Source organism: Triturus cristatus, chromosome 3_1 (genome assembly GCF_964204655.1).
Source record: "Triturus cristatus chromosome 3_1, aTriCri1.1, whole genome shotgun sequence".
Classification (NCBI taxonomy): Eukaryota; Metazoa; Chordata; class Amphibia; order Caudata; family Salamandridae; genus Triturus; species Triturus cristatus.
In genome coordinates, this window is record NC_140583.1 from 872,077,568 (window position 1) to 872,102,548 (window position 24,981).

General features: G+C 49.1%; 1 protein-coding gene across 7 annotated transcripts in view; it reads right to left on the reverse strand.

Moving 5' to 3' along the window:
- UBR3 (ubiquitin protein ligase E3 component n-recognin 3) overlaps positions 1–24,981 on the reverse strand; it is a 2,077,978-nt gene that overhangs the window by 1,442,917 nt on the left and 610,080 nt on the right. For all 7 annotated transcript variants that reach the window (XM_085645338.1, XM_085645337.1, XM_085645336.1 and 4 more), the window contains exon 8: positions 3,709–3,937. In XM_085645338.1, the coding sequence (XP_085501464.1) occupies positions 3,709–3,937 (229 nt within the window). The remainder of the gene's footprint in view (positions 1–3,708; positions 3,938–24,981) is intronic.

The window sequence follows — 24,981 nt, forward strand, 5'->3', positions numbered from 1 at the left end:
CTATCAATACATACAGAACAGCTATTTCTGCCGAGCATCAAGTGGATGGCTGACCCATGGGAGAACATCCATTAATATGTCTTCTGTTAAAGGAAGTAAGACATGTTAAACCTCCAATTCCCAAGTACAATACTATGTGGGACTTCAATTTAACACTTAAATTGTTTATTTCATGGCAAGACAACTTTTTTTCTCTCTCTCAAACAAATTTCTGCCAAGCTCACTATGCTTTTATGTCTGATTTCTGTGAAACATGTTTCTGATGTGAAAGCTTTGGATGTGTCTCTTTCTTTCAATATTCTCCTCTAGGTGTCTTTTTTCAAATTCAGAGATGTACCAAAACTAGTTTGTCTTCCATTCATTATCCCTTTTTCCCTTCTCAACCCAAATTGTGTGTTGGAAATTGTTTCAGGAGTTATGTGGCTCATACTACAGACTCATGATCCTCTTCTACTCAGTTACTCATTTCCTTTCAAAAAACCTCATAAGCGTGTTTCTTCCCCCACTCTTGCCCATTGGCTCAAATGGATTATGTCCCTAGCTGGTATTATTACCGTATCTTTTGGCGCCCATTCAGCCAGAGGAGCCATGGCTTCTTGGGCCTTTTGGGCCGGAGCTTCTTTGCATGACATTCTCAAATCTGCAGATTGCTCAAATGTAAACTCTTTTGTAACTTTTTATTGTAAACCGATTGCTCATGTTTCTGATTCTGTTATTGCAATGCATAATAGGAGCCTCTGTAGCTTGTAATAAAATTGAGACTTTCCTAGCTTTGGTATAAAAAAGGCTAGATGTTATTAAAGACACAGAGGCGAGTATTAACCCACCTCTATATTTCAACCCTCCCTACTTTTGTTCTTTTGCAGTCGCAGCTCCTTCTACCAGCACTTCCTCTTAATACGGATAGAGCAGTCTCCCTCTAAGAGGATTCAGAATGCCGTCATGGATTTCTAATCATGTGTTTTCGATGTTCTTCGTACATTTGTGGACTGCTTCATGGACCTTTTCATCATCTTATTGACTTTTTATTCAGTTCTTGTGCTTAATTTCTTACCTAGTTAACTTCTCACTTCAAGAAAAGAGGACTTGTTGTTTGCAGTCAACATAATAATTAGGTGATTTGACGTCCGATTGATGTGTTCATTATGTCGTCACACTTTAGATTTTTCTTTCTTTTTTTCTTGGGGGAAACGTAGTTCTGGCTTGGCTGCTGTTTAAATAAAGCAAGAAACGACTGCATAATACTCACCTTTGTTTCTTTAATAAAATCTAGCCTTTGACACCAAGGCTAGGAAAATCTCAATTGTCTGCAATAGTGGTGGCTGGCCAATGAAATACCAAGGCTGGGCGGAGTATTTGAAAGATTTACACACAATTGGAACTGGTACATTGTGGCTATTAATACATTCCTACTTATAAACAAGCGGTAACATGAACAGAATCACCAAAAAACCTAGGGTGAGCAAACCGGAGTAAGGGAGAAGCGAAGAATTCTGAATGGTTAAAATATGCCTGCGGGTTACATATCAGACTGTTAGAGAAACCCCTCCTTTATCGGTAAGAAATATCAGTAAGGAAAGAGAAGCACTGCCTGTCTAGGGTCAGACTGGCCTATAGGGCAATAAGACCGCTCCCAATGAATGGTCAGTGTGAGGGCCAGTTATTTGGCTGTGTGTGGGCCTGTTTTGTGGACGGCTGAGAAAGAATTTACTGTTAATTTCCTGATATTAAAATAAACATTGCATGCAGCAAGCCCAAATCCATGAAGACTTCCTGACCTTGCAAAACACTTAAACAGCGTGTCTTTACAAGTTCAAAACTGCCCCAATTAGCAAACGTGATCTACTTTTCAGCTATCTAATTCACTAATAAGAGGCCACTTTTATTCTCATGCCCAAGCCTAATTTCTGTCACAGTCTGACCCTGTGCCTGTCCCTGTCAGTGCCACTATTTAAACTGTAGCTTGGCTAGTTGGTGTCTGGTTCAATAGTGTTTTAGCATTGCAGTTATGAATGTGCTTGACAAAAGGGAGCGTTTGGCACCAGATAATGTTTAAAGGGTAACTGAAGACCAAAAACCTCACCTACATTTTTTTAAAAAACAAAAAACGATGACCTACTACATAGAGACAATTAAAATCACAGTGCAGATGATAGTAATGGACTACATTATAGAACAAAGCCATTACTTTTAAAATATATTTATTTAAAGAAGACCCAATGTTGCAATACTGCTCTAGCTAAGTAGGGAAAGGATTTTTGGGGCTAGTATCTCTGGACACTGCTGGGCCTCGCGCGCCAACCAATCGTCAGCTAATCTCATTCCTTCCTGCCGTCACTAAAATATTGTAATCCAGTGATTCTGGCGCGGTATTAATTAATACATGAGGATAACAACTGTCTTGATGGATAAACAAGTAGGATTGCATACTCAGAAGAACTGAATCAGTCCTTCTGGAGGTTTGGGGTAAATGTCAGATCTTAATAGTGTCTACACCCTGATTCTTCTAGTCCTTTAATCATCACTTGATAAAGTCAACCATATCCCTCCCAGTTATATTCAAGCCATTAGTCAGAGGTATAGGCCAGGATGGGCTTTGTTCCATCTTCAGTAACTGATAGTAGTATAGCTCCCCTTTTAAACCGAAAACCGATGGCCGCTGAGGTCAGGCATCCCTCAGCGGTCCAGGATTCCAATTAGTCTGATTAGCATCAATAATGAAGCTCAGGTGTATCTCCAGACTAGAGATTTCCATGTATACGTGCTTGCCAATAATATCCAGATTCTGTGCCTAATGAATTAAGTTCTAGGTAGGACATCTGTTTGATAGAGGTTCGGGATTGGATGTGTACCTACTGGCACAAACTAAAATACAAGCTAACAGTGATTTTGGCAGTGATGACTATGGGGCCTTGACCTTCTCACCATACCAACTAGGAGAGTGAACTACAACAATAAAGGTACAAAGTCAAAATCTAAATTCAAAATGGATAACAAACTCTCCGAAAGGTTCAAACATCTGCAGCCACATCAGCATTCCCTCAGCATCAGAAAAATCTGAGATAGATACTACAGTACCTAGCCAACGCGGACAGAAGTATTGCAGTGAAAGCTTCAATTCAAACAAATGAGAACTATAGAAACAATGCATAAAATATGAATTAAAAAAAAAGTCATCTTCAGACCATTAAGAAGACCGCTGTCCATCTGACCCCGGGTGCTGATAAACAAAATACTGCTGGGGTAACTCATCTATGCATGCGTTAGAGGACGTGTGATGGAATAAGATCACATAACCATTAAAATCAAGAAAATCCCAGGAAACAATTCGATATTCAATTATTTCTACCATGTGCACGTTCGAAAAAATGCAAGCTAGTCTTCTTCTTGGGAAAAGGTATTCACAACCACCAAGGGATATCTTGCCAAATGAACACAGGATATCATATACCTGGTTTTATAAACCTTTATAGGGATATCCAAAGAAGTACTTTCAAGGATGTTTCCATTTTTTAGACAGTTCCAGGGTCATCAACTCATGATATTTTACTGCATTTTGACTGTGATACCAATAGTTTATACCTTAAAGGAAATATTTTTGTGTGGAAAAATATAGAATACGAACTGGCAAAAGATAAGTGTTAAACATGTAATCAACAGGAGTACATAACACTAAATCAACAAAGGAAAGAAACAACATGAACATACCCTGCAACTCGCTTTTTACAAGGCAACTTTCCATCATATAAAGGAGAACGGTGACCATAATATCCAGAAGCTGGCACTCTTCAGTAACTTGGCGGGCAAGTTCTTCATTGCTAAATAACTGGACGCTGATGTGCACAATCCTGTTTGACATAGTATCCGATTCATGGCTTTTCTTCAGTGTTTTCATTATGAATGCATAGTGCTGAACAAATGTTTTAGTAAATGCAATCTGTAATGAAGAAAAAAAGCAAATGGTTAAAAAACTGCATTTCCTGAAAGTTTACATGAGATTATGAATGAAAAAGCAGAGAATCCAGAGGGGCTCGATCTACGTGTGCGGGTTTATTGCCAAAAGGGAGGTCAGCTGTTACACGTAGTGGATCGCTGCAGCCGACTTCATTTATATGTTTTTATACCGCCCAACAAGTGTTGCTGGAGCTATCTTGCAGGAGGTCAATGAACTAGAACTATAAAGTTATGCTCAAACCCCTAAAGAACAGTTTTTCCACCTACTGTTGATAATGGCAGGTTTGGTGAAAACGGTTAGAAAAAAGTGCAAGTTAATGGCTTCGAGGAGAAGTGACAACAGGTTTCCTTTCTAACCCCCAGCACCAAAGAGAATCTGCTGTCACTGACATACAAATACCATGGTCCCGATCAACACCAATTATGGCACAAGTCGGATCCTTTTTGCTTCGGTGCAAGCCATTCCGCATTTATTGAGCAATCCTTCAGAGAAAGGAGCAAATACATTTGTAGAAATATTGACCATTAACCATGAACAAGATTGTTCACCTGAGCTGGCAAGTTGATTGGCTGAGTACAGCTTAACATTTTCATTCCACCATCAATTTGTGGTCTACTTATACAAATCTGGTTCACAAAGTGTTTTTTTTTAATTAAGTAACTGGGACCTAGTTTTTTAACAAAATGCCATGCCACAACCGACATGGAAGTCACAAAAAGGAATATGCTACTTACCAGTATGCATCTGTTCTTGGCATGTAGAGCTGCAGAGTTGTACACTTAGCATAGATCGCCATCTGGTGTTGGGCCCGGATGTTTGCAGTTTGTTTTTGTTCTTTGGACAGTCTTTGGAAGTCACGAGTTCGGGGACTCCTCCTTCGGTCCGTACTGCGCATGGGCTTCGGCTCCATCCTCAGATTGTTTTTCGCCAACAGGGAAATGATGGAGCGTAGTAGTAACAGTGAGAAACCCATGTGTGTTGTATCTAAATAAGATGGACTGGAACGGATACAGGTAGCCGGGGAGGCGGGTGGGCGTGTAGCATATTCCGTTCGAGGCATATGAGCTGCAGATTGTACACTTAGCATAGATTATATAGCAGTACCCAACCTTAGCGGCGACCACCGGTATCCATTGCAGCGGTTTGAAAAAGTGTCTTTAGTACAGCCTGGCCCACACTAGCTTGCTGCTTGGAATGCACATCTACACAGTAATGTTTTGTGAAGGTGTGCGGTGTTGACCATGTGGCTGCTTTGCAGATGTCATCTAAGGGTATGTTCCCTAGAAAAGCCATAGAAGCCCCTAACTTTCTAGTAGAGTGGGCTTTAGGTGGAACAGATAATGTTCTTTTTGCCTTTTGATAGCAAATTTGTATACACTTTACAATCCACCTAGCTATCCCTGATTTAGAGATGGGGTTGCCTTTATGTGGTGGAGAGAAGGAAACGAACAATTGTTTAGTCTTCCTGAAAGGTTGCGTTCTTTGTATGTAGTACAGCAAAGCCCTCTTAACATCAAGTGTGTGTAAGGCCCTTTCTGCAACAGATTGAGGTTGCGAGAAAAAGACAGGTAATTCCACCGATTGATTGAGATGGAAGGGGGAAATGACCTTGGGCAGAAACTTCGGATTTGTACGAAGTATGACCTTGCTGTGATGTATTTGTAGGAAGGGTTCCTGTATAGTGAACGCTTGTATTTCACCAACCCTTCTAAGGGAAGTGATAGCTACGAGGAAAGCTGTTTTCCAGGTGAGGAACTGAAGCTCACATTTATGCATTGGTTCGAAGGGTGGACCCATTAGCCGTGTAAGAACTACATTTAGATTCCACACAGGGGAAGGTGGTGCCCTGGGAGGAATTACTCGTTTAAGGCCTTCCATAAAGGCTTTAATAGCGGGCACTCTGAACAGTGATAAATGCTGTCTGTTTTGTAGATAAGCAGCAATCGCTGCTAGGTGTAGGCGTATGGATGAATATGCCAGGTTACACCTGTGAAGATGGAGCAGATAGCATATGATGTGCTGTATGGATGCATCTAAAGGGTTGATTGTATTGTTACGGCAGTAAATTACAAATCTTTTCCACTTTGCAGCATAGCATGCTCTAGTGGTAGGACGTCTGGCTTCCATGATAATGTTCATGCAATCAGGGGGAAGGTTAAGGTAACCAAATTCTAAGATTTCAGGAGCCAGATCGCAAGGTTGAGCTGAGCTGGGTCCGGGTGCCTGATTTCTCCATGGTTCTGGGTTAGGAGGCATGGGGACAGGTGCAGTTTTTGATGTGGTACCACTGATAGCTGTAGTAGTGTGGTGTACCGCGGCTGCCTGGCCCATGTTGGGGCTACCAGAATGAGTGTGAGGGAGTGCTGCTGTAGCTTCCTTACCACTAACGGAATTAGTGGGAGAGGTGGAAAGGCGTATGCAAATCTGCCTGACCAGTTCATCCATATCGCATTGCCTTTGGACAATGGGTGTGGGTATCTGGCGGCGAAGCTTGGGCATTTTTTGTTTTCGTGGGTGGCGAAGAGGTCTATCTGAGGATGCCCCCACTTTTGGAAGAATGGGTGAAGAACTTGTGGATGCAGTTCCCATTCGTGTAGTTGTTGCGTTTGTCTGCTGAGCAGATCTGCCATGGTGTTTTGTACGCCTGGAACGTGCTGCGCCAGGAGAAAGATGTTTTGGGGAATTGCCCATCTCCATATGCTCTGGGCTAAGCGGGAGAGCTGGGGAGAGTGTGTCCCCCCCTGTTTTTGGATATAATACATTGCAGTCATGTTGTCTGTGCAAATGAGGACTGCTTTGCCCGAAATCTGTTTTTGAAAAGATTTTAGGGCTAGAAAGATCGCCAAGAGCTCCAGATGGTTGATGTGGAGCGATTTTTGCTGTGGCGTCCATAGACCTTGCATTGTGAGGTGTAAGAGGTGCGCTCCCCACCCGGAGAGCGATGCGTCCGCTGTTAGAATCACCTGAGGAACCGGGTCCAGGAACGGCCGCCCTTTGGAAAGGTTTGTGGTGTTCCACCACTGCAGAGAGTGATGGGTGCGGCCGTCCACCAACACCAGATCCGTCAGCTGACAGTGGGCCTGGTTCCACTGTCGTGCTAGGCACTCTTGAAGTGGACGCATGTGGAGTCTTGCATGGGGCACTATGAAAATGCAGGACGCCATCATTCCTATGAGCTTCATAAACACTCTTGCTGGAAGAGAGTGTTGAGGAAGGAATGTTTTGCGCAAGGCTTGTATGCTTGCGATTCTGGCTGAGTTTGGATAGGCAATACCTTTGGAGGTGTCTATAGTGGCCCCGAGATATTGCTTTGTGTGAGATGGTAGGAGGTGGGACTTTTGGTAGTTCACCGTGAAGCCTAGCCGGTGGAGCAGTTGAATGGTGCTGTTGGTATGTTGCACACATTGGTTGTAGGACGCGGCTTTTATGAGCCAGTCGTCTAAGTAAGGGAAGACGTGAATATGTTGACGTCTGAGGTGTGCTGTTACAACTGCTAGGCATTTGGTAAACACCCGTGGTGCGGTGGTGACCCCAAAGGGGAGAACTGTGAACTGGTAATGTTGGCCGTCCACCACAAACCTGAGGTACTTCCTGTGAGAAGGGTGTATTGGAATGTGAAAGTATGAGTCTTTCAGATCCAAGGTAGTAAGAAAGTCTCCCTGACAAAGGAGCGGGAGGACTTGTTGTAGGGTGACCATGTGGAAATGGTCTGAATGTATGTATGCATTTAGCGGCCGGAGGTCCAGAATGGGCCTCAGGGTCCCGTCTTTCTTTGGTATTAGGAAATACAGAGAGTAGACCCCTAGATTTTGCTGATTGACGGGGACCTGCTCTATAGCGTGTTTTTGGAGGAGGGAGAGCACCTCCTGTTTGAGCAGTGTGGAATGTTCTTGAGACATTGGACGGCGCCTTGGTGGGATATTGGGTGGGGTAGATGTTAGCTCGAGACAGTACCCTGACCAAATAATTTGGGTCACCCATTTGTCCGATGTTATGGACTCCCATGCGTGGATAAAGTTTTGTAGTCTGCCCCCGACCGGAGTGGGATGGTCTGGGGGGAGCGAAGGGAAGTCATTGTGCGGGCGGGGTGGCAGAACGGGTGGTGTTAGTTTTGCCCCTGCCCTTATTGTTGTTGCCTCTGTAACCACCTCTATGTTAGCCCTTTGAAAAGGTATTTTGAGGAGGGGACTTGTAGGAGGTAGAGGCGCTATCGGTGGAGTAGCCTCTGCCTGTGCTATGACAGGATGAGCGTCGAAAGGAGCGTTTAGGGGCCTGTGATTGTAGTGCCCCCATAGACTTTGCTGTGTCTGTGTCCTTTTTCATCTTTTCCAATGCTTCGTCCACCTTTGGCCCAAAGAGAGTTTGTTGGTCAAAGGGGTGATTTAGTATGGACGCCTGGACTTCAGGCTTGAACCCTGAGATCCTGAGCCAGGCATGACGACGAAGCAGGACACTAGTATTTATGGCTCTAGAAGCAGTGTCAGCTGCATCGAGGGCACACTTAATGGAGGTGTTAGTAATTCGTTTACCCTCCTGTATCAGGTCATGAGCCTTGCGTTTGTGTTTTTCGGGGAGGTGCTGCATAAGAGCCTCAAGCTCGTCGTAGTGTGCTCTGTCATAGCGCGCAAGTAGCGCTTGTGTATTTGCAATGCGCCACATGTTTGCAGCTTGGGAGGCGGTGCGTTTGCCAGACGCGTCTAGAAGTTTGGATTCCTTATCTGGCGGTGGGGCTTCCCCTGAGGACTGGGAGTTAGCCCGCTTTCTAGCTGTGGACACAACTAGGGAATCTAAGGGAGCAGGGCCCTTAATGTATGCAGGGTCTGTGGGTGCCGCCTTGTACTTTTTTTCTATTCTAGGGTTCAATACCCTGGCCCTGACAGGGTCTTTGAACACCTCTGCAGCATGCTTGGTGACACCTTTAAGTATGGGCAAGATAGATGTGGACTTGTCCTGAATGTCAAATGTGTCCAGTAGGAAGTCGTCTTCCACTGGTTCACTATGCATTTCCACCCCATGGTAGTGTGCTGCTCTCTGCACTAAGTGGTGAAACCCTAAGGAGTCCTCTGGAGGAGACGGCCTGGATGGGTATAGGTCGTCCTGAGGCATATCCGGTATGTCAGGGTTTTGGTAGTCTTCCCATGGGTCTGGGGTCCCCGGTGGAGTGGGGTCCATTGGGGCGTCCGCCGGGTCATAATCTGGATCCCCGTAATCCGGATCTGGGGACGGGGAGTGATGAGGTAAGGGTGGCGGAGACCTGGGAGGGGGAGGGGGTGGAGGAGGCGGGGGAGGGGGTGGAGGAGGCGGAGGAGGAGGCGGTAGTGGGGAGGGCACTCTGAGAGGAGAAGTAGCAGAGTCCTTCCGCTTGGGCGGTGGAGGAGGAGCCGGTGTGTCAAGACGTCTTTTCTTGACAACTAAAGTCAATAGCCCAGTCTTTGGATCTTTAAATAGAGTCTTTTGCAAAGGGTCTGGTGTAAAGAGATCCAGTGGCGCCGAATCGTCCACTGGCGCCGATGTTTTCGGAGCCGAGGGTTTCGATGGTTTCTGTGCGCCATGCTTTTGTGGAACCTCCGGTTTTTCCGGCGTCGAAGGAGTTTTCGGCGTCGGAGCGTCGGTGCCGACAGATTTGTGTTTGTGTTTTGTCGGCACCGAGAGTCCAGGCTTCGGCACCGGTGGCTTCGGAGTCGAGCTGGGTGTCACTTTCTTCGGTGCCGGATGGTGTTTTTCGGCACCAGGCGTCGGCTGGCTCGAGCCCGAGCTGCCGTGACACTTCTGAGACTTCGACACCAGGCCCGAAGGTGGGGTGATAGAAGCTGTGTGCTTGGTTTTGCCCAGGCCTGCAGGCGAGGGTGTAACCGGAGTCTCTTTGGTTTTGGGCACGGGGGTGGGAGGGGGTACAGTACTCACGACCCACTGCGCCGGTGTGATGTCCTCCACGTCGGAGTCGTCGGCCTCGGAAGCGCGGACGACGTCGTCCTCCTGCTCGGTGTGTAGTTGCCCCGAAGCTCCGGCGTCGTCTCCGAAGATGTCCGGTGGAGCTGCGGTCGATGAGTGCGCCATGGTGCGTCGAGCTCTTCGATCCCGGATGGTCTTTTTTGATCGAAAAGACTTACAGGCGGGGCAGTCTCTAGCCTCGTGTTCTGGAGAGAGGCAAAGGTTACACACCTGATGGAGGTCGGTGTGGGGAAATTTAGACCCACATTTTGGGCACTTTTTGAACGGAGTCCTTTCCATCGGCCGGGACCGGAGTCGAGGAGGGCCCGAAGGCTGGTGCCGATGTACGGAATGGAGAAAAGTGCCGCTTCGAGAGATGAAGATATGATGAAGAAACTCGAAGAACGAGGATTTTCCGTCGAGGCTGGAACCGTAGAAGTTCGAAGCCGGAGCACGAAGTATCACATCCGAGCCCGATGGCGGAAAAAAACAATCTGAGGATGGAGCCGAAGCCCATGCGCAGTACGGACCGAAGGAGGAGTCACCGAACTCGTGACTTCCAAAGACTGTCCAAAGAACAAAAACAAACTGCAAACATCCGGGCCCAACACCAGATGGCGATCTATGCTAAGTGTACAATCTGCAGCTCATATGCCTCGAACAAATGTTTTCCTGAGAAAAGTGGTCTAGACTCCACTCGCTAGGGTGGATCGACTTAAAGAGGGAGGAAGTAGTACTACGCAAATTCCATGTGATCTTCCTGCACTTTTAAGTTCAAAAGCTGCAAACGTGCACGAAATTAAATAAAGAGCATAGTATTCTATGCACAGGTAAAGCCTAGTGCGTCCTATGGACAGCGCAGAGCCCCTGCCACATCAGTACAGCACACAAAGAAGGACCTACAGACCATGCTAAAACGACATTACGTATAGGGCACGGATTTAAACTACGACTTTTGCACTAAATAAACAAGGGTTGGCTGCAACCTATAGTATGTGAATAAAGAGGATGTGGCCTTATGGCCAGAGCGGTCGACCTCAAAGCTGGGGAACAGGGTTTGAGTCTCGGCGGGAACGCACACATCCTGTGATACTGGGCAAATCACTTAATCTCCCCTCGCCCAGCAAAAATTAACGCGTCCGTCTGTAACGCAACTGGTGCTCATGTAAAGCGCTCTGAATCCTTCGGGTCAAGTTCGCGCTATATAAAACTCTGAAAAAATGCACTGGTGTACTGTACACGGTTGATGTCATGTGCACAGGTGTACTGAGTACAGAGCTTCCTAGCTAAGGCAGGCATGTAAACAGACTAGTTGTAGGATGCTGTGGTACTCACAGGACATGATGGGGGCAACTTTCTATGCATTTCACAGGTCAAAATATATCATTAACCTCTGGAACCTATTGAGGGACATTGTTGTTCTCTACTATATAATACGGGGTTCGAGTCTCGGCGGGAACGAACAACATCCTGTGATTCTGGGCAAATCACTCAATCTCCCCTCGCCCAGCAAAAAATAACTTGAACTAATAATTACATTATCTACTTAAGCTTATGAAAAAAAACGGTCTCCAAAAAAACCTCACCTGAAAACCGTTATCATAACGAACCAAAAAACCTAACCCACTAGGATGTGCCAGTAACAGTTAGCTAAGCTACCATAACTTGAGCGTCATAAACATACAACTGACATCATACAACAGCACTAAAGGAAACATCAATGAATTTATGGATGATAATATCAATCACACTAATGACTGCACTGCATTTGAAACATGGGTGGGTTTGGCAATGGTACAAATAGGGACAAGAAGACATCTATATACCAGGCACAATCTAAACCTCACGTAGGCCACTACTTGCTGCCGATTTACACATGCAAATTTGCACCTAGTGATAAAGTGGATTATATCTTGCTCAGCTACTTCCTGGTACAAGCAGGATACAAATTAGGGAGCGCTGCATAAGGCACTTGTCATCGAGGGACCAGGTATGAATGTCCTTGCCAGGTGGCACGAAAGAGACTATAAAAGAACAGACAGCCCTTCTATGCACCTTGGTAGTACACAAGAGCTTATTTCGTCAGCATTCACTAGAGGCAGAAACATTAGGCAAAAAGTCCTACACAAAATCCATTCCCTTTGTTAACAGGCTACACAATGTTCTTTTGATGAGTAAGCAAAGAGCTTGGCAGAAGCCCTTGCTCTTTCCCTGTGCTCAGATCCCAATGTGTAACAGGGGGTAGTGGCAAAACCATATTAAGACATTGAAAAAACGCCATAAACGTGTTTGGCTACCAAGAAACCGTGTTATGAAAACTCACTAAAGTCTCAAATGAAGAAACGTTGTTGTGATTCAAAACCTGGATATCTATTAAATTCCACAGTTATGGCTGGTTATGCCATGCTAGAGGTTGTTTAATGTCAATGATGAAGCATTTATGATGACGTTTTTGATGTTGAGTTTGAAATCATAAGAATACTGGGGGAATGCTATGTTTAATATATGTATGTATGTATACTTTGGTAATTTTAAAGCTCAAACCAAGCACGCTATAAACACAGTGCCGTTTATACAAAAAAGGAGAAGAAAATACTATCCATCTCCTCTGCACATGCCCTAACTTGAATGAAGAAAGAAGGGGGACACTTAAGAACCATTTTTACTGCGTGAAATTCGGTCCTGTAGACAAGCGGTTAGAAGATGTCTAAAACCAAAAGATATTGTTCTGAACTCCGCTTTTGTAAAATTTATACCAATGGTAAAAAATAAACTAGACTCCCGAGACTAGGCGTTAGTAACCCTGCAGAGGAAAACTGCAAAACTATTATCAACAAGCATTGGCATAGCCAATAGGTCTCGCCTTTGGGACTAAGTGTTTAGTTATCCAGCACAATATCCTCGGTGCAACAACATCAACTGTTGCATGGCGAAACACTTGTAAGGTCCCAAAGGAGAGACCTATTGGCCACTGAACATTTGGGCGTGGAGAGAGGGTGAGAGCAGCAAAAGAAAAATCACTAGCACCATCCATGAGAAATAGTTATCTGTAGGTGCGGAATGAATTTCAAACGCATGGTAGTATTAGGATTTCTGGTAAAGTTCGAAGAGAGGAGAGTGAAAAAACAGTTTTTGACTTATGTGATATGGTTAGGAATCTATCAAAAAAACTATCTGAACAAGTCAGGTAGACAGGAACCTAACTGGGAGAAACAGAAGGTGTAGGAAACAATTTGATCCTTAAAGACACCGTTATCAGAAAGAAAGGGAAGTATTATCTCTTTCTATAGTCCCCTCACTCACCAGGGTTTCCCCACGGTGACATGCTTCATCATAGGGGTCCTCCCAGTCCTCTACGGACTGAGGCGTGCTGCGACTTGCGGTGTTACGTAGGAGCACTGGAAATTTTGTAAACTATGTGTAGTGCAAGTGAAGTAGTGGTGGAGTGGGAAAATTAAAATAATCAGCTAGTGGGCTACAAAATAAACTTTATTGGTGCTCTAAGCTGAAAAAATTAAAAACGGGGTAATATGACAAGGGACCCTAACTATAATGGAAAGGTGTGCCTAGCATATCTTGAAGTCAACTAGTTTCGAGCTCCCCAGCTCTTCGTCAGGACTACACTGGGACCAGCCCAGTGTCGAGAAACTTGCCACTCCTAGTCAACCTTAATAGGGTGAAATAAGTGTGATGCCACAATAGTAAGGCATGCGTTTTTTAAAAAAATATACATACGTAATGTACGTTAGCACACTGATCTGTAAAGTACAAAATCACAGTTAATTGCGAGGAAAAAAATATATATATATATATATATATATATATGCGCATAGTGTAATACGTAATTGTTGCTAAAGTTGTGAGCACACTACACACAGGTGGATGCACACTTCCATGACTGACGTGCCGCTAAGTGAAAGACAGAAGAGATGCAATTATTCACTCCATGCCGGCGTGGTGATGGAAAAGGTGTGCTGGAATTAAATAAATTATTAGGTCGGACTACTCACACACAATAACATACAACATAAAACATGTAACATACTTAAGAAAAAGCAACACTGTGCCTCATGGTCACTGGAGGGGATGCGGAGATCTCGTACATCTAATGGAGGAAGGGAATCGAGATCGTTAGGGAAAACGGCGTGTTCCGTAATGACGGATCGCCCAGCATGGTGTGGGGGAGAAGGGTCTCCACGCTTCATCCGGGAGTTGAGAATGGCAGCACTTACTTGTACGTTGAACCCCACATGCTTCTGACACCTACTGGAAGCCAAACCTCTCGGACCGCATTCTGGCGTGTCCTCGTAGCCGCAATGTTTTTATGTGCTGGTGGGCGTGTCACAAGGCTAGAGATAGAAGAGGGCAAGCTCCAATGCCGGTATGCAAGTGGAGCCGCCATCTTGGAAAAGGATGAGACTGTAGGTTTCGATACTATTAAGTATCCAAATATATTTTTTCTGTAAGGACTCAATGCTACAGCGTGGGTATGCGATCGCTCGCAACTTAAAATAAGTTATGAGGGCGAGAGATGGTGAAATGTGGGGCCACATAATGGTAAAGCTCATATTTTGAGGGAAACTCGAACTTTATTGAAAAGACAGGCTGGAGCTGTTCAGACCCGGGTCAGTGGGATCGGCTAAGATGGAAGCCGCCATTTTGGAGTGGGAAGGGAAAGTGATGAATAGTCATGAGGAATTTGTTCCAATTATGCGCTTGTTACAATTCGCTGTGGGGCCGTGGAGAAATAGTCATGATACCCGAAAGGGAGATTAAGATTGAAAAAATGAAAATGAAGGAGGGATAATGGCTCATGGAATGACGTAAATGTTACCATAATGGATAACAACGAGCGAGGTTATTGTCAAGTACAACCTGATGGAAATTGAAGGCTTAATCAGCAGATATTCCAGTGATTGTTGGTTAAGTAAACTGGCACCAGGGTATGTCATCATTGAGACCCCTGTCGTCCGAGCGTAGCTTGAACACCCAACGCTGTTCCTTCTCATGTAGCTGTTTCTCTATGTTGGGGTGATTCTTGATGTGTTCCAAGACAAACCAGTTGAAGTCATTAGGAGTGTGGCGTTTTTCCAGGAAATGTGTGGTCATCTTTGTGTTATCACGTTTACATCTGAAATTGCTACGGTGCTCAATCATTCGGGTGTTTACTTTCCTGGTAGTCATGCCTACGTAGTGCAAATTACAAACGCAAGTTATTAGGTAAACAACACCTGTTGTGTTACAGTTTGTGAACGACCGAAGATTCCAGGTTATCCCATTGTTGCATTTTACTGTCTTAGTCACCTTTGTCAGATGACAAACACTGCAGTTACTGCACGGGAAATGGCCCTCTGGTAGGGGTTGGAGCAGGCGTTGGGGACCTGCAGTTTTTGTCGTCGTGGGACGTGTATGGACAAGATGATCCCTTAGGTTGCGTGCTTTGCGATGGCTGAACATAGGTTTCTGTAGGTCTAGGCCCCCGCTGTTCAGGGTGCGCCAGTGTTTCTTGATTATTTTACTAACCAAGTTAGATGCAATACTGTATGTAGTAATACAAATTTGTCTTCGTGGCTCATCCTGTCTGGCTACGGTTTTAGTCTCTAAAAGGTCCTCCCTATTGTTATTGAGGGCTCTTTTTCTGGATCTGGACACAAGATGTTGTGGGTAATTTCGCTGTATCAATTTTTCTGATAGTTCTTTTGCCTGAATGTTGTAGTCTTGTCTTGTCGTACAATTCCTTCTGAGGCGCAAAAATTGGCCAAATGGGAGGTTGTCTTTGAGGCTGCGAGGATGGAAGCTGTCATATACCAGCAGGCAGTTCCTTGCTGTGGGTTTGAAATGTGTGGTAGGGGGCGTGGCCAAGATGGCGGGGTGAGCGGACGCTTCCTCCCGTAGCTCCTCCGGCCCGGCCAAGCTAAAGCCTTTTTGTTATGCTTTTCTCCCCCCGCTGAGGCTCGGCGCGGGAGAGGAGCGTGGCGGAACATCAGGGGCACACATCGGTGCTGTTTTGGTCCGGATCGCCCCGGGGGAACCCCCCCAAAAGTTCGTCTGAGATCAGGGGACGACGGCGGTGAGCCCGAGGGGCGGAGCGTATTGGAGAGCTGTCCGGGCGCCTCGGTTGGGCCTGGTGCTGAAAGCTGCGGTCTGGAGGGGATCTGGCCCGCCGCTCGACGGTGACTGAAGGAGCCTGGCGGGAAGGGGCCCGACGGTGTGGAGGGCTTGGGACGGGTGCCCCGGCACTCGGACTGGTGACGGCGACACCTGGCACTGCGGAGGCCCTGACCCCTAGCCGAGGTACGGCGGACTCCTTGTTGGGGTCGGATCATCTGGCCCCCTGTGCGTGACTAACGGGGGCCGGTGGTGGAACTTATTTCACGGCGGGGCACCTCGGAGGCCCCGGGGGTGTCGCCGGGCCTAGTCGGTGTGGCTTGCTCCGCCCGGCCGCCATTTTGTCCCCGAAGGAACAGTGGTGGCGACCTCCGCTGAGCCCTGGATGCTGGCTGCACACGACCTCCCGATATTGCTGTCTTGACTACCGGAGGGATGAGCTGTTGGGACCCCCTCGCTGCGGCCCCCTTGGTTGTCTCACGCTAGCTCTTGCGGCTGACGGTGACCGGGCTCGGCCGCCATTTTGTCACCTGTGACGCAGCGACCTCACTTGTGGGGGATCCCCCGGCCCGAGTGCTTGCCGGCGGCTGAGCATCTCTGGGGCGCCTGGATCGGGGCCCGACTGCGGAGCTGACGATGGCTGGGAAAGGAGGCCCGAAGAAAGGGGACCGTACTCTGCCGGACATGCTTGGCAGGGCCCAGCACTTGCGGGACAGGACACAGCCCTCGCCGGGGCCCTCCCGGGCTCCGGCGGATGTGACTGGAGGGGAGCCACCCGTCACGAGGGCCTTCATGGAGGAACTGTTTAGCTCCCTCAGGGAGGACTTCCAGACACTGAAGCGGGAGGTGGCCAGCGAGGTCCGAGAAGTGCGCAGAGAGGTGGAGGGCCTAGGTGAGCGTGTGGAGGCGGTGGAGACGGAGGGCCAACAGCGAGCGGAGGAGATAGTCCACCTCCAGCAGGACGTTCTTCGCCTCCGGGAACAGTGTGTGGAGCTCCAGGCCCACTCTGAGGACCTCGAGAACAGATCTCGGAGGAACAACATCCGAGTGCGTGGCGTGCCGACTGCGGATGAGGGGTCCGATCTGGGGGGCTATCTGCGGGCCCTGTTCCGAGAAATCCTGGGGGAGGCCGCGGACTTTCCCATCAGCATCGACAGGGCGCATAGGGTTGGCCGCCAGCGCCAGCCATCGGCACCCCCACCGGACATTCTGGCCTTCCTGCCCGACTTTCCACTAAAGGAGCGTATCATGGCTGAAGCCCGCAGGAAACAGCCCCTGACCTTTCGGGATCGGCCGGTGGCGCTGTACCAGGACCTCTCTGCCATCACTCTACAGAAACGCAGGTCCTTTAGGATTGCCACTGACTTTTTGCGCGAGCATGAGACGCCGTACTCTTGGGGTCACCCCTTCCGCTTGATTTTTCGGTGGAACGGGGTATTGCATCAGCTACGCTCCTTGCAAGACATTTGTGGTGTCCTGGGGCTCACGGCAGCGGAGGAAGAGGGAGCTACGCCGTCGTGGAGGTCCTCGGAGGGACGGAATCGGCGGAGGTCATCGAGGCGGCGCTCGGCGACCAGTGCAGGGCGCCCGGACTCCCCTACCATTAGGGCGGACATGGCAGACGCCCTGAGGGCGGCGGCCGGGGACTCGATCGGCTCCTCTAGCGTGGCCTTGACGGCCTAACATACACTCCGGGGGGAGATGTCTTTAGCTTCTTAACATGCTTGGCACGGGGCGGGGGGGTTGGGGGGGAGCGGGCGGAGGTGAGTGGCTGGACGTCCACTTTGCTATTTTCTACGGACTTGCCCGTTTTGGGGCTTGACTGAGACTATGGGGTGTTTGAGTTTGGGGATGGCTAGTTGCCAAGGTTGTGTTTTGGGTGGGGGAGGGGGTTGTTTTGGGGTTGGGAAGGTCCCGTCCGATGTTGTCTTTGCCCGCTTTGTCTTGGCTTGTCCCGCGCTGCGGCCCCGCGCGCCCCACCCGCTGATTCCCTACCCATTGCATGGCGCTCCCGATCCCTGCGAGGAATGCCGGGCCTAAAGGTAGTGACCCTTAATGTTCAGGGTCTGAATAACCCGGTGAAGCGCAGGGCGATCCTGTCGTTGCTGGAGGGGACGCAGGCGGACATTTGCCTTTTGCAGGAGACACACTTATTGCCCCGAGACTGCCACAGGATGCGCTCTGCTAAGTTCCCCACCCAGTTCTTTTCCTCGGCAGCGAACAAGACGGCAGGGGTAGCCATTCTCCTAGCGAGCTCCTTTCGGGGGGAGGTGTTGCATAAGTGTGCTGAACAGAAGGGGAGGCTCCTTGCGTATCGCATGAGCCTGGGAGGCATAGCATTTACGGTTGGCTCCGTTTATAGCCCAAACGAGCACCAGGAGCGCTTCCTAGACTCCGCGCTGGTGGATGTCACTGCTTCCCCGGACCGACACGTTATCTTGGGCGGAGACCTCAACATTGTCTTTGACTCTGGGATGGACAGATCGGCGCAGCGCTTCCCGCAGACGGGGGAACTGTCCCAGGCTGGGAAAGCCCGAATTGCGGACATGGACTTGCATGATCTCTGGCGCTCCCTGCACCCCACGGATAGGGACTACTCTTTCTTCTCGCACGCACACCGCACTTACTCACGGCTGGACTACCTCCTGGTGAGTGGACCGATGCGTGCCGCTGCCACGGCGGCGGACATCGGGGTCCTGACCCTGTCTGACCACTCTCCAGTTATCGGCGTTTTCCAGTGGCCGGCGGCCTCCCCCTCTCGGGGGGTGTGGCGCCTCCGGGACACACTTCTACACAAAAAATCGGTGGTGCAACGCATCGGGGAGGTCATACAGGACTATCTCACTCACAATAGCAACACTGACACCTCGCAGGCGACACAGTGGGCGGCATTGAAGGCCGTCCTACGGGGGGAATTCATCTCTATCTCTGCAGCCGAGAATAAGGAGCGACAACTGAAGAGGGATGAGTTGACGGCTCAAGTTCGGGAGCTTGAGCAGGTCCACCGCCGTACGGGAGCGCCGAGGGTCTGGAGGCAGTTGAAGGCAGCGAGGAAGCTCCTCTCGGCTCTGGATCTTGATAGGGCGGAGTACGCCGCCTTACGTTTGAAACATGCCTACTACACTGGGGGGGACAGATGTGGCAAGCTCCTAGCACACCGGCTCCGGGTCGCGCAACAGCGCAGCGTCGTGAAAGAACTGGTGGGCGCGGACGGGGGGGTTGTCTCCGGGGACGCGGAGGTAGCGGAGTCTTTCCGCGGCTTCTACGAGGCGCTGTATGCTGAGGAGCCCTCCCCGCCACGGGAGACCGATAGCTATTTGGAGTCGGTGACCCTCCCGGTACTGGACCCGGCTCAGGCTGACCACCTGGAGCGGGACATCCATGTGGAGGAAGTGATTTCAGCTATTGCGCGGCTGAAACATGGCAAGGCCCCGGGCCCGGACGGGTTCACGTCGCTATTCTACAAGACTTTTTGCACGGCCGTGGCCCCTGTCCTTACGCGGCTGTTTAACTCTTTCTCCGCACCGGGAGCCATCCCTCCGGATCTCCTGAGGGCGACGGTCGCGGTAATCCCGAAGCCTGGGAAGGACCGGGCCCTTTGCGGCTCATACCGGCCCATCTCTCTCCTAAATGTCGACCTCAAGTTGTACACGGGGATTCTCGCAGCCAGGCTGGGTCCACACCTCCCCGACCTGGTGGAGGCGGACCAGGCTGGTTTTGTGCCCGGTAGACAGACGGTTGACAACACCAAGAGGGTGACACATGTTCTGGAGAAGGCCTCAAGGATCTCGGGGGAGCGGATGTTGTTGTCCGTTGATGCAGAGAAGGCCTTCGACAGAGTTCACTGGCCGTATCTTGAGCGGGTCCTTAAGAAACTGGGAATCGGCGATAAGTTCCGCACCATGGTATTTAATTGCTATAAGCATCCTTCAGCGTCGGTGCGGGTAAACGGGTGTAGCTCTGGTAGCTTTGCCATCGAGCGCGGCACGCGGCAGGGCTGCCCTCTCTCGCCGCTCCTGTTTGCCCTCTACATGGAGCCGTTTGCTCAGAGGATTCGTGACAATCCGGATGCTGTCGGGGTCCGGATGGGCCAGTACGTCCACACCGTCAGTCTCTATGCGGACGATGTCCTGCTGACTTTGGACGACCCTAGGAGGTCGTTGCCTACTTGCCTCCGAGAGTTGGACGCCTTCGCGGGGGTGGCCGGCTTCAAAATGAATATGAGCAAGTCGATGGCACTGGACGTGTCCCTGGCTGCGGAAACCAGGAGGGATCTTCAACGGCTCTTCCCCATGCAGTGGTCCTCGTCCACGGTGCCGTATCTGGGGATTCTGCTGGCGCCTACACTGTCGGAGATGGTTACGGCCAATTATGCCTCCCTCAGCAGGAAGATCAAGGACGAGCTTGGCCGCTGGAACAAGGGCCTGCTGTCCTGGCTGGGGCGAATCGCGGCGGTCAAAATGACGGTGCTGCCCCAGATACTATATCTTTTCCGGGCCCTTCCACTCCAACCCCCGGTGGGCTGGATACGACAAATGCAAGCTGACATCTCCCGCTTTGTCTGGCAGGGCCGCAGGCCACGCATGAAGAGGGTCCTCTCCACGCTTGCTCCGGAAGCGGGGGGTCTCGGCATTCCGGACCTCCGTAAGTACTTTCAGGCGGCACAGCTCCGCTATCTGGTGGAGTGGAGCAGGTGGGAGTCCGACAAACATTGGCTCTTCCAAGACCAGGCAGTGGCGGGCCGCACCTTACAAGAGGTTCCATTCCTGCGCCGCGCGCACCGCCCCGCTAATCTTTACGCTTCCTTTGTTACGCGGGTCCCCCTGCGTGTGTGGGACGCGGTCTGTGAGGCCCGGGGCCTTACCACCTTCCCTTCGCCGCTCACGCCCATTGCGGGCAACCCGGACTTCTCCCCTGGGATGGAGCCGGGGGTTTTCTCCCACTGGGTGCAGGCGGGCTGCAGGGCACTCTTCCAGATCTATGGCCCGGAAGGAGTGGTTCCTTTTCAGCAACTCCGCCAGGAGTTCGGCCTGACGGAGCTGGACAGATTGCGCTACATGCAAGTTCGGCATTGGGCCCTCCAGCCTCAGGTGCGTGCCGCCGCTGCCCGTCCAATTACACCGTATGAGCGGTGGTTGGCTACTCGGACCTCCGACGCTAAACTGATCACTGATCTGTACAAACACCTACAACCCCCGCCGTTTCACTACTACAATCCGGGGAGGGAGCGTTGGCACAGGGAATTGGGTAGGACACTCAGCCACAAGGAATGGGACAAAATTGCGTATCGGGCGCGGCACTCTGCATACCACACGGGCCTTACGGAAACCTTCACTAAAGTGTCCACATACTGGTACTACACCCCGGAGAGACTGTATGAAATGCATAGACACACTGACAAGGGGTGCTGGCGGAGCTGCGGGCAGGAAGGTACCCTTACACACATCCTATGGGATTGCCCAGTGCTGACCGCCTACTGGAAGGAAGTTCTGGACGAGGTGGATGAGCACTTTGGCATAGAGCTGCCGCGCCTCCCGGCGTATGTCCTGTTGGGCCTCCCCAATGACCTAATGTACCCACTGAAGTCCCGCAGGGGTAGGCAGATTGCGATAGCGCTGGGGTCTGCGGTTCAGAACATTCTGATCCACTGGCGCACATCCACCGCCCCCTCCATCACCGGTTGGTTGCACAGACTCTGGCATGTGCTGGGGATGGAGAAGCTGTCGCTTACGGTTGCGGGGGAGATAGACCAATTTGAGGAGCTATGGCAACCCTTTCTAGCGCTGCTGTCCACTGAATTCCGGGAGCTCACCTGCCCGAGGTATCTTAGGCTTCTCAGGCTGCGGCCGCCGGTGACCCCGGCGGACTAGCTTACATGTGAGATGGAGACCCCCGGCGGGGGGGGGGGGGGGCTGTGCGGGGCTTCCTGGTTAGGGCTACTTTGCTGCGGGACCATAGGACGGGGGGAGGGGGGAGTGTTGTTGTTTTTGTACTGGGAGGATGGGGGATGGGAGGGGGGGGACTGTGTTCTGTTGAGGGGTTGATTGGGGGGGGTTTTATTGCTCTGCTTTTGGGTGTCGGATACGCGCGTGGGATTCCACAGCTTGTAATTCTAGCGTTCATTTACTGTGTTCTTCCCTCTGAGCCAACGCTTCACCTATTGCCAACCCTCTGGAGATGCATCCCTTCTTCTTTGACTGTATTCCACGTATCCTGCCTCCTGTCCCCCTCCCCCATGGTTTGTTTTGTCTCAATAAAAACGTTTTAAACATGAAATGTGTGGTACTGTAGAGACGTCCGTCTTGTGCTGATATATTAAGGTCTAAAAAGACCATGGTGGATCGGCTCATCGAGGAGGTGAATTTCAGGAAAGGGTCTTGTTGGTTTAGCCAGACTAGGAAATCTTCCGCTTCTTGTTCATTACCTTCCCAGATCAACAGTACATCGTCTATGTACCTTTTCCATAGTTTAATATGTTCAATGTGAGGATTGTGTTGGTGGAGAATATTCTATTCTACTTTTCCAAATGATGCACATACAACCCCGCCACACTCGGCGCAAATGTGCTTCCCATGCTGGTACCGTGGGTTTGCTTGTACAGGACATCGTTGAATTGGAAAAAATTCTCAGTCAAAGCCAAACGGCAACATTCAAGGACCACATGTCTGGGTGTGTGATAACCCCAATCGTTTAGATAGAGTACCTCTTCCAGGATGTCTAAGGTTTCCTTATGAGGGAGACTCGTGTACAGACTCTCTACATCTAAACTGATCAAAATGCTAGTTGTGGGGTTGAATTCGAGATCCTGGATTAAACAAAGGACTGCTTTGGTGTCCTGTAGATAGGTTTCAATCAAGGACAGAATCAGTCTTTTTTAGGAAGAGGCAAGACTCCAAGAAGAGGAAAAACCAGACAGGGACAACAAGTGCAGTGGGCCCAACCACTAGAGGTGACGAGGAGCCATACCCGGAGTATGGGACCACCGAACTTGCCCTCAACAAGCCACAACCAAGTCTAGCAGTGAACCTATCCAGTATAACCATTACACCTATACAAAAAAGCGTGTTAGAAAAAGGATTAGGCTTTGTCCCCACAGCGGCTTTGGACAAATTCAAGCTGATATGCGAATTAAAGGAGTTTATTCGTAAAATCAAACTGGAAGTCTATTTCAAAGATAAAGATCCTAGCGATAATGCCACCACCGACACTGGACTACATAAAAAATCTAATTTTACTCCTCCACCACATAACCTTCCGGTTGAATTACTGGCTTTTGAGAAAGCGGTTATAAAAGAGGTGACAGAGATAGACCCAAGAACTATTAAAGTCTTTCACAACACGAGCAAAATTGAGCTGGAGGCGATCTACCAACTATCTAATAACAAGGACCTAACTATCAAACCAGCCGACAAAGGCGGAGCTATTGTTCTACAGAATACTATTGACTACCAACGCGAATGCCTACGACTACTAGGTGATGAACGTAACTACCTAACAATACAACAGGATCCCACTGAACGCCTGCGCAGAGAGATCGCAAGCCTAGTGGAAGAATCTCTGACTAACGACTGGATCAGCAAAAAAGAAGCAGATTTCCTAGAAAACAAAAAACCAATAACACCTTACTTCTACACGATTCCTAAGATACATAAATCTATGGAAACTCCCCCAGGAAGACCCATAGTATCAGGGATCGGTTCGATTTTGGAACCCTTGTCTAAATTTGCGGATGCCTTTTTAAGACCCTTGGTTCAGGCTACTGAAACCTATCTACAGGACACCAAAGCAGTCCTTTGTTTAATCCAGGATCTCGAATTCAACCCCACAACTAACATTTTGATCAGTTTAGATGTAGAGAGTCTGTACACGAGTCTCCCTCATAAGGAAACCTTAGACATCCTGGAAGAGGTACTCTATCTAAACGATTGGGGTTATCACACACCCAGACATGTGGTCCTTGAATGTTGCCGTTTGGCTTTGACTGAGAATTTTTTCCAATTCAACGATGTCCTGTACAAGCAAACCCACGGTACCAGCATGGGAAGCACATTTGCGCCGAGTGTGGCGGGGTTGTATGTGCATCATTTGGAAAAGCAGAATATTCTCCACCAACACAATCCTCACATTGAACATATTAAACTATGGAAAAGGTACATAGACGATGTACTGTTGATCTGGGAAGGTAATGAACAAGAAGCGGAAGATTTCCTAGTCTGGCTAAACCAACAAGACCCTTTCCTGAAATTCACCTCCTCGATGAGCCGATCCACCATGGTCTTTTTAGACCTTAATATATCAGCACAAGACAGACGTCTCTACAGTACCACACATTTCAAACCCACAGCAAGGAACTGCCTGCTGGTATATGACAGCTTCCATCCTCGCAGCCTCAAAGACAACCTCCCATTTGGCCAATTTTTGCGCCTCAGAAGGAATTGTACGACAAGACAAGACTACAACATTCAGGCAAAAGAACTATCAGAAAAATTGATACAGCGAAATTACCCACAACATCTTGTGTCCAGATCCAGAAAAAGAGCCCTCAATAACAATAGGGAGGCCCTTTTAGAGACTAAAACCGTAGCCAGACAGGATGAGCCACGAAGACAAATTTGTATTACTACATACAGTATTGCATCTAACTTGGTTAGTAAAATAATCAAGAAACACTGGCGCACCCTGAACAGCGGGGGCCTAGACCTACAGAAACCTATGTTCAGCCATCGCAAAGCACGCAACCTAAGGGATCATCTTGTCCATACACGTCCCACGACGACAAAAACTGCAGGTCCCCAACGCCTGCTCCAACCCCTACCAGAGGGCCATTTCCCGTGCAGTAACTGCAGTGTTTGTCATCTGACAAAGGTGACTAAGACAGTAAAATGCAACAATGGGATAACCTGGAATCTTCGGTCGTTCACAAACTGTAACACAACAGGTGTTGTTTACCTAATAACTTGCGTTTGTAATTTGCACTACGTAGGCAT